Below are 9,403 nucleotides of genomic sequence, written 5' to 3' on the forward strand. Positions count from 1 at the left end.
ATCCCAACCATCAATTGGTATTTAAGCAAATTAAACAGCGATGGGTTACAAACTATTGTTGACAAAAAACTAACTCGTTTGTAGGGTCATTCTTTTTTGATGATTTTTTGGAATATTTCTGCCAAATAATGTCCGATATTGGAGTTTTATGCCATTTTCGACTATTGTTGACCAAAAACTAACTCGTTTGTAAAGTCAAATTTTTTTGATGATTTTTTGGAATATTTCTGCCAAATAATGTCCGATTTTGGAGTTTTATACCATTTTCGACTCGTAAGGATCAGTACTATTGATTGGCATTAAAAACGGGGAATTCGAAATTTTGACCCAAATCGACAAAATGGCAAGGGAAATATGACGTTTCAAAACGACATAACTCCGCGCGACATAACTCCGCGCGGAGATATGACGTTCCAAAACGACATAACTCCGCGCGGAGATATGACGTTCCAAAACGACATAACTCCGCGCGGAGATATGACGTCCCAAAACGACATAACTCCGCGCGGAGATATGACGTCCCAAAACGACATAACTCCGCGCGGAGATATGACGTTCCAAAACGACATAACTCCGCGCGAAGCTATGACGTACCAAAACGACATAGCTCCGCGCGATACTATGACGTTCCAAAACGACATAACTCCGCGCGGAGATATGACAAATCATCACATTTTTTTTAAAAATCGAGGTCGGTGCGAAAATCGAAACTTTTGCGATGACTTTATTTTAATATTTCGGCAAATAATGTCTGATTTTAAAGTGTTATACATTTACGAATGCGTATGGATCCCAACCATCAATTGGCATTTAAACAAATTAACAGTATCCAGAGCATCTAAAACGTTTGCAAGGCGAGGTGGATGACCCACTCAAGCAAAACGGTGGTTAAATCACCTACGATGTACTGAACAAGATGGAGTTTCTGGAACTATGTCTGCAGGAAACTATGCGAAAATATCCAGGTCTGCCAATGCTGAATCGTGAATGCACGCAGGACTATACAGTACCGGACACGAATCATGTGATAAAGAAGGGCACTCCGGTGGTCATCTCGCTGCATGGCATACATCACGACGCAGAGTATTTCCCAGACCCTGACAAATACGATCCCTACCGTTTTGCTGAGGATACCAAAAACTATAATCCGATAGCCTATATGCCCTTCGGTGAGGGTCCCAGGATATGCATTGCCCAGCGCATGGGTCGCGTTAATGCCAAATTGGCCATCGTCAAGATACTGCAAAACTTTAACATCGAGGTGATGAGCAAACGGGAACTGGAGTTTGAAACCTCCGGCATTGCGCTGCTGCCCAAGGATGGGATCAAAGTGCGCCTCTCCAAAAGGATGCCCAACTGAATGAAATTTGTTGAAAAATTGCGAAACATTTCATGCCAAATGTTTTCCATTAAGATAGCGCCTAGTGATTAGTTGATAGCAGTTAAGCCGCCTTATCAATGCCCACCAAATAATTTGCCTGATTATTTTATGAATAGAGTCAACACTTTTTATTAAATGCCTGCAATGTGCTTGTAGCCTCTCTCAGATAACTAAGCGCATACATGAATACGTTTATATATTTATTATATATATTTATGGATAGATTATTTATTTACAGGAACGATTGCATTGTATTTTATTTCGGGTATATAGACTCATATGCGTTATGCCATATTAATTGTTCTCGCGCTGCTCCAGTTGCTGCTGCTGTTCGTTCTCGAGCATTTTCTGCTTGTTCTTCTGCCTAAAGATCTCCTTGCTGGCCTCCTTTATAGCTTCGAAGATCTTGGCCTGCGACATGATCTGTTTTTGCACATTCTCAACAGCTGGCTCGGCATTGATGTCGATCAGATCGCTTAAGCCTTCGGACAGATATTCATTGTTGTAGGGCTTCTCCTCGGGCTCATTGCGTTTTATGAGTGAAAATGGCGGATAGGAGGGATAAGAGGTGCGTTTACGTCCACAGCCTAAAATGATGTGTTTGACAATTTATGTTATTATCTAGTTTATATAAGTTTTTATAATATTTAAGGTGTATCAACTTTTGGCTTTGGGTCACCTGTAAATGCATTGCAAAATGGTCTTTTCTCGTATTTCCATTGTATAACGCCGCTCAGCTTATGCTGTCAGAGAAAGGAAACATGTATTAGCACATATAAATATGAAATTCGACTTGTCTGCAGGATCTCAACATTTCAAGCAGTATCTTGGTCCAGTTTTAAGAGTAATTCTCTCATAAACACACATTCTATATAACACTTAATAATTTTATAGGCATTCGTTTAAGGCCAATAAAAAATATTTAAAAACTTCACAATTTAACGGCACCGCACTCAATGTTTAATTGTGCTGCATAGTTTTTATTGCACTTTTACTCACATTCACTTCATTGTTTTCGATCTCTAACGAGGCATTGGCAGTGTAAAGACATATTATAATCGCTGCCAGGCCAAGGAAAATCTCCACAGTGGCTCTCATTGTTCTTATTTCTTAGGTTTAACTGATATTGTCCGTTTAGCGCCTGCACTGCTTAACGCTTCAGAAGCAATTGATGGAAAATCGCGTATACGGGCCTTGGTCAACATGTCGGCTACGCAATGTGAGACTTGTTCCTTTCAGGATATGACAGGACTGCCCGCTGTGCAGCGAATGTATTTTGGTCGCCTTTTAATAGCATTTTGTGTTTTTCCCGACCTTACCCAGAGACCGCCCTCTTGTCCAACGCGTTCATGTTTGACGTTTGATTATTGGCCCTAACCAAAAAGTTTAATATGCACGAGAAATTTAAATTTGCTGGAAATTTAAGATGCATATTTAGAATATTACACAAGAACTTGAAGATTGCCTGGCGTCTCGTATAGATAATATCACGCAACAGAAAATATCACGATATTTTTGGCAGTGTAATTGCAACGCCGTTCTTCGTTCTCGTGAGAGCCGCGAGAAATCTATCTATTTATAAAGACCCGACACGAAAACCCACTCTCAGATGCGTACATATAAGAATTCGAATACAATATAATCACCGGTTCTTGTTTCTATGTATGCATTTTCCGAAAGTTTTCACGCTTCCTCAGGAATTTTCGGCAAAAACAGCGGGCAATTTCGAACCGATTCTCAGTGGAAACGGAACGCGTATAGACGGCTCCCGACGGAATTTAATAAAAAGAATTACATATACAGAAAGTTGCAAGTGCAGAGCAACAGACATCACTTCACAGACAGGCAATAAATAAACAATTTCTGCAAATTTGTATAAACAAAGCGCAGTTTGGGCCCAAAAAACTATAAGAAAAGAAACGCAACTGAAATATTTTGTGGCACGCTTTTATTTACGTAAAATTGTTCTGTGAATCGGTGTTGAAATCGTTGGAATTTCTGTGTCATTTATACTAAAATAGCATGTGAGTAATTAAGAAATCTATAAATTATACAATTTAATTGAAGCAGCCGGAAAAGTTAAGCACCATTTCTGGGACACATCTGCAATACCTGCCTATGAGACATTGCATTTCGTTTGTACGTCCCCAGTTGCCATTCTTTTTATTCTTTTTACACTTTTTTGTGTGTCTATGCAAAGTAAAACACTAAAAATACCTCGGCTATTTTCAGTTTTCATCAGTCTTAGTGTCGCACATTGGTTTGACAACTTTCCAGTCCTGTTTCTGTTTTCCCCTCATTTGCCGCCCTCTCTGATTTCACGGGGCTCTTTGTTTATAATCAAAAGATAATTGCCAAAATAATGCTGATGTCGAAATTATAAACATTTCGGCACGAGTGCCCAATAACAATAATTTTCACTGAAAATTACAACATCTGAATGCCTTGTATAAGGCATAAAAATGCACGTAAAAAATAAATTGGTATGAAAAGAAACTTTTCGGTTAAGAAAAACAAGGAAAAATATGTCGAATGACGTTTTGCTGTTGCAGTGAAGACTTTTGTTTTGGCGTCGTCTTTTTATCTATAAATATGAAAATTTATTTAATTCAATTTTCTCACTCTACTATTTTTAGACGGACATGTCAGAGCCCACAGCCCAACAACAGCAGCCACAGAATGGCAAAGAGCGTTCCAAGTCAACTGAGGAGAAAGAGATACCGCGCGAGCCGGCGCTGGTTTGCAAAGACATCAACGTAAGTATTATATACATATAAAAATGTATATGCATATATTCCAAAGCTATGGCCTGGTCAGGTTAAGTTATTTAATAACAATCAATATCAATTATATTCATAGATAAAGACTGAATTAGAGTGCTTAGTGAAATTGTTGGATGGCAAAATTTCAAAAGAAGAGGAAGTGGCCATGGAGGAGCTGCATCAGTATTTGATCGAGGACGATGGCTCCTGGGCGTTGGGTGACAATTTTCTGGTATTTGTGCAGCGCGTGCTGCGAGATGTTCAGGCCTTCTCGCCGGACACACGGATACATATGATACGCACGCTGGCCTATGCAGCACTCAAGGATGATGTGATTATAATCTTGCATCAGGATCGACGGGATCACACGCTGATGAATTTTGCACAGGATATTGACAAGCATACGCCCGAAGAGCAGCAGGCCTGGGCCATGTTTGTAAGTCCTTGCAATTCCAATCATTAAATAATATCTGAAATTTAACATTTTTTCACTATAGACTTGCAATCTGTTCGAGAACGTCGGTCCCTCAGAATGGCTGCTGTACATTTCGGAGTGGGAATACAATGGCCAGAACATTTCAAATATACGCGTAACCACCAAGGTGGCCGTCCATTGCATACTCTCGAATTGTCCGCAGCTAAAGAATATTGGCTCCATGATTTTGTACAACATAGCCATCAAGGAAGTGAAAACTGTGGTACGCACAACATGCTAGAAATTCAACATATTTAGTATATATCTGAGCAAATGTTTATTGAATAGGTATTCGATGATGTCGCTGTGGAGCTGGCAATGGCCATACTGCAGTTCTTCCAAAGCAGTCCCAACGAAGATCAAATCTTTCGCACGCTGAAGGCGCTGGCACGTTTCCTCGAGGTATTGACCCACATTCGTATAACATTTCAGCTGACAGCTGTCAACTCGTGTCATTTCTCTCATCTTAGGTATCTCCGGACGTACAGATGATTATTCAAATGATTGGACCGCATCCAAAACAATTTGCTGGCAAAAGCGAACGCGTCGACGAGCTGATAAAGATAATCAGCCGCAAGGTGCCCGCCTAGGAGCAGCAATAGATTTTTAAAGACCATTATCATAGGCAAGCCTTACTTTATACACACATGTACTTAGATCTTTCAATTTTTTGTAAAGCATTTTCGCGACACAATAAACATTTCTATTCTTTACTAACTATGCGGCTTACAACATGTCATCGCCACAGCAGAGCTTCAGCAGGGGAAATCCATTGCCGGCATTTGCGCGCAACTGTAGCCAATGCTTCTGGTTGGAGACAAACATTTCAGATGGCAGCTGTGTGTCCTGGGCACTGGCATCTGCTGCAACAGGTGGTTAAGAGTTGGAGAATATTCAAGACTTGGACGATTTGAAGCAACTCACGTGTCTTCTTGTCGAACCGTGGCGACTGCGTAATGGAAATGATATCTTCTGGCTTGCGCAAAAGTATCTTACCAACGCCCTTGCACATGCGCAGCACTTCATGGTTGCTCAGCTTGTCCAGCTGCTGCTCGTCCAGCAGAGTGCAGCTAAGGATCCACTCGCGCACATCATCAAAGTCGTTCAGGAGACGCAGAGCCCCATTCACACTGAAGCGTATGCGCTTCTGGTAAATAAAGTCCAGCCATGCCTCACAGATGAGCTTCAATATGAGCTTGAGTATGACTATATCCTTGGTGGCGCGTATGCTGGGCAAAAAGATCTGATCCAGCACATACCCAACATACAAGCTCTTGTCCTCCCCGTTGTAGACGCTGCGCTGCCAATGGCTAGCCGCGGGAAAGCACAGCGTAAAATTGGCCAAACTGAGTATGCGGCAGACCGCGGACAATATCTGAACACATTCATCGGTAGTTTTCTATCGATGAACAGAAGCAACAAGTTAAGCAGTTTCAGCTACGATAATGGTGGAGCTACCTTAAGCAAATCTATATTATTTGTGGTCTCAGTGATCAGCTTTGTGCGCAGCGCGACGCACACTAGCATGAGTATATCGCTCAAATCGGCAGTGAGTTTGGGCAGTTTAAAGGTGTTGAAGACGTTCAGGCATTGCTTCACATCGTGCTCCAGTATTTGAAAAAAGCGATCCATTTTCCACTCGCAGCACAGCAGCTTTGCCTGCTCGGTGACCCACAGACGCATCGAGTGCACCGAGTGATCTAGGGGAGAAGAGCTCCACAATGTCAGAGAAACAAACCGGCAACACTATTTTAATCAAATATACCCAGCCTATGTAGTATGGGTATTTGCTCAGCGACCGGCAATAGACTGGAATTATTGTGCGCCTCCGTATTGGCGAAATACTGATTACTCAGATTGACCAAGTTCGAAAAGACACTGATCCATACCGTGCCCGTAGGTGTGCCTTGTTCCTGTAATGCAGTCAAACGGATTAACTATAGTCATGTCCAACTTTTACCTAATCGCTTACATTCCTGGGAAAATCACGATACTGCTCGACGACTTGCTGAACCAAACGCTGTGGGTTACTCGATGAGATGAGAGCCAAACGAAAGAGCTGATCCCAAATATTATTACACATAAAACCGGTGAGGATTTCACCAATGCCACGTAATGTGGAATAAACCGGTTCGGGGATATCTTTAAGGCATCGCAATATTTAATCTATTTTATTGATTGTGATTGTCTAATTTTAACATTACCATTAATGTTCTGATGATAAAGCCAGCAGCGTATGGAATCAATATGGGTGAGATTATAGCAGGACATGGGCGTGTCAATCCACCAGAGCAGTATGTGATCCAATATGATGCCCACATAAGACCACAGCAAACGCAATCCACGCAAAATATAAACATTCATATCCACATCACCTGGCTTTCGGCTTTCTGCTGCGAATAACACTTAGGAATAGATTAAAAATAGATATTATTGTCTTACCAAATATAGTCGGACAAATTTCCGTTGCTTTGGCTATCAGTTGGGCTATAAAGATGCGCTCCTTCTGTAGAAAACTCTCGGTGTGCTTGCAGCGCAAACTCTGATTATCTTCAGGCGCTGGGTCACTCGTCCCAGCCAGATGCATGGATTTATAATCCTGCGCAGGATCACAGTAAGGCTGATAGTCGCCGGCAGCAAAGGATATATTCAATGTGCGCAATATCTCCAGGCTGGAGGACGTGGACTCGTTGTTGTGCTGCTGATGCTCTCGCCAGGCATCCTGCTCACCCATGTTGAACAACCCAAAGACTAAATCCAGCGCGTTCTGCTCCACACGCGTTTGTGCCACATACTGTAAAAGGTAAGTTTAGAAAATTCTGGAGGTAGAATCAACTGAACCAACTGACCTGTAGCACAAAGGCGAAGTCGATGTTCCTGAGAGACATCAACAGAGCTGGATACATGTTGCTGCACACATTGGCATGCATCTCCTCCTTGCACTTGCCACTGATGTTTGGCTCGTTGTCCTCCTCCGTCTGAGCATCCTGCTCCGGCTGCGGCTGCAGCTGCAGCTGCGTATTCACATTGCGGCATTTGTTATAGAGCTGGGTTATATGCAGTGCCCAATTAAGCCACATCTCTGACTGCATCGACTTGCGCAGCAACAGGCACAGCTGCAAGAGAAACATTGAGCTGTCGAGACACCAGTTGCAGTTGAGCGTTGCTACCCACCGTTCGCTTGAGCACAAAAGTCAACTGGCAGAAGCGTCTGTCGTTCAGCTCCATGATCAGATTGAATTTTCGCATTAGCAGCGCATTATAGGGACTGCGTTTGATCTTCTTCGAGAGCGACTGAAAGTCTGAATTTTTCGTTTCGTCCTTTAGACTCCAGTAGAGCTCCACCACATGCTCACACTCCTCCAAAATGGTATCCTAATTGGGCAAGCAACCAGAAATTAAATAGACAGCTGGATCTCTGTCCCACTATGCACTCACATGCTCGCTAAATATAGAAGAATTAACATCGATCACAATCCGCTTGGTAATACGCCTCAGCTCCAGGCCCAGATTACCAATTTCCGCGAACGTGTGCATTGGCTGCGATTTGTTGCGGCAGTACCATTTTGGTGTCGTGCTCATTTTTGGAGTTACCCCGTCGGCGGGGAGCAGCCACACCTCTCTCCTCACTCGCACTCCTGGGGCCAATCACCTGCCCCTTTCTAAATAGCTTTTTAATTATTGTGTCTCCCAGGCACGCATTCGTAAGCCCTTCCTTATTCCAGCCCAAGTTTAGCCAGAGTTATCCAATGCAAATTTTGCGAATGTTTAATCGATGAGAGGACGCGAGGCCGCATCACCTGGCAACGTACGCATGTGTTCCACTTAGTGGGCTAAAACAAACCAATAGTTAGGTAGATAACGCCTCAAACAAAACGTACGCCCAAACAATCAAACATCTTTGACAGACAGACGTTTATCATTGCACCCTACAGACTAGACGTGGAGTCCCTTAATCACAAGTAATAATGGGAAACACAAACATGCGCATTCTTTGTTTAAGAACTAATATAACTTAAATTGAAAACAAGCGTAGACATAATGTAGGATATCAGACACGCTAAGTATTTCCGTATAGACAAACCCCAGCGACAGCAGTTGCTAATTAGACTTAAAAGAGTATATATAATACAATATTCACGGCAAGTTTATTGATATAAGTGTGATTATAGATAGGTTTGATTTTATATTGTTTTTTGTTTTTCTTTTTGTATCTTCCTTGAATAAACGAGCTGTAAATATTCAACACATTCTTTTGCTTGTTTTTATAATTGTTTGTTTTTGTTATCATCTATGCTTATTCTCTTGTTCTATACACATCAACATCTGGTTTTGTTTTGCTATCACATTGAATTGTTACATTTATAGTAGTAGTTGCTGCATGTTTGCCTGCTTAAAATCTTTAAAACATGTTTTAAATTTCATCTGAAACATGTAGGTATACATGTGTATCTGTGGGCTGTGTATTGTGGATTGTATATTGTGTTGCGTGTTGCATGTTGCATGTTAAGTGTTGCTGTGTCTGTGAGTCTCTCTCGGATGCACACAATTGAGGAGCACACGTTTCAAAATTTTTAAACATTTTCTGAACATTAAACTAAACTTCTTTATCTCATCGTCATAATAAAAAACTCGTGTTTAGTTTATACAAATCAAATCTTAAAATTGCCTGCGCTTCTGCTATACACTAAGTTAGTGGCTGTTGCTTAGTTCCTTGATTTCTCTCTCTTTTTCGCACATCTCGTCCTTTTTTTAGATTTTCTTTTCTTTTTTTTTTTTGTTTAC

General features: G+C 41.6%; 4 protein-coding genes across 6 annotated transcripts; 2 read left to right on the plus strand and 2 right to left on the minus strand.

The window, feature by feature from the left end:
* Positions 1-916: 916 nt before the first annotated feature.
* LOC116651870 (probable cytochrome P450 6d4) lies at positions 917-1,360 on the plus strand. Its single transcript, XM_070207497.1, has one exon. The coding sequence runs from the start codon at positions 917-919 to the stop codon at positions 1,358-1,360; it is 444 nt and encodes a 147-aa protein (XP_070063598.1).
* A 208-nt stretch (positions 1,361-1,568) lies between these two features.
* Positions 1,569-2,744, minus strand: LOC6630064 (cardioactive peptide). The gene is made up of 3 exons (XM_032439375.2): positions 2,381-2,744; positions 2,061-2,124; positions 1,569-1,968 (listed from the first exon to the last, which is right to left on the minus strand). Exons 1-3 carry the CDS (start codon positions 2,477-2,479, stop codon positions 1,676-1,678), a joined length of 456 nt encoding a protein of 151 aa, XP_032295266.1. The 5' UTR covers positions 2,480-2,744; the 3' UTR covers positions 1,569-1,675.
* A 339-nt stretch (positions 2,745-3,083) lies between these two features.
* On the plus strand, positions 3,084-5,336 carry LOC6630063 (uncharacterized). The gene is made up of 6 exons (XM_002054249.4): positions 3,084-3,405; positions 4,018-4,137; positions 4,241-4,579; positions 4,641-4,841; positions 4,907-5,020; positions 5,089-5,336. The coding sequence occupies exons 2-6, from the start codon at positions 4,024-4,026 to the stop codon at positions 5,206-5,208; spliced, it is 888 nt and encodes a 295-aa protein (XP_002054285.1). The 5' UTR covers positions 3,084-3,405; positions 4,018-4,023; the 3' UTR covers positions 5,209-5,336.
* Positions 5,337-5,340: 4 nt separating this feature from the next.
* LOC6630062 (uncharacterized) lies at positions 5,341-8,674 on the minus strand. 3 transcript variants are annotated; one of them, XM_002054248.4, is made up of 10 exons: positions 8,057-8,674; positions 7,793-7,993; positions 7,468-7,734; positions 7,061-7,412; positions 6,823-7,008; positions 6,591-6,760; positions 6,384-6,531; positions 6,077-6,318; positions 5,543-6,017; positions 5,341-5,481 (listed from the first exon to the last, which is right to left on the minus strand). In XM_002054248.4, exons 1-10 carry the CDS (start codon positions 8,198-8,200, stop codon positions 5,345-5,347), a joined length of 2,322 nt encoding a protein of 773 aa, XP_002054284.1. In that variant the 5' UTR covers positions 8,201-8,674; the 3' UTR covers positions 5,341-5,344. The 3 variants fall into 3 exon arrangements, with proteins under 3 accessions (XP_002054284.1, XP_070063724.1, XP_032295368.2); XM_070207623.1 differs by having other exon boundaries at positions 5,341-5,478; positions 6,823-7,011; XM_032439477.2 differs by having other exon boundaries at positions 6,823-7,011.
* Positions 8,675-9,403: the final 729 nt, after the last annotated feature.

The sequence above is a fragment of the Drosophila virilis genome, chromosome 2 (genome assembly GCF_030788295.1).
Source record: "Drosophila virilis strain 15010-1051.87 chromosome 2, Dvir_AGI_RSII-ME, whole genome shotgun sequence".
Classification (NCBI taxonomy): domain Eukaryota; kingdom Metazoa; phylum Arthropoda; class Insecta; order Diptera; family Drosophilidae; genus Drosophila; species Drosophila virilis.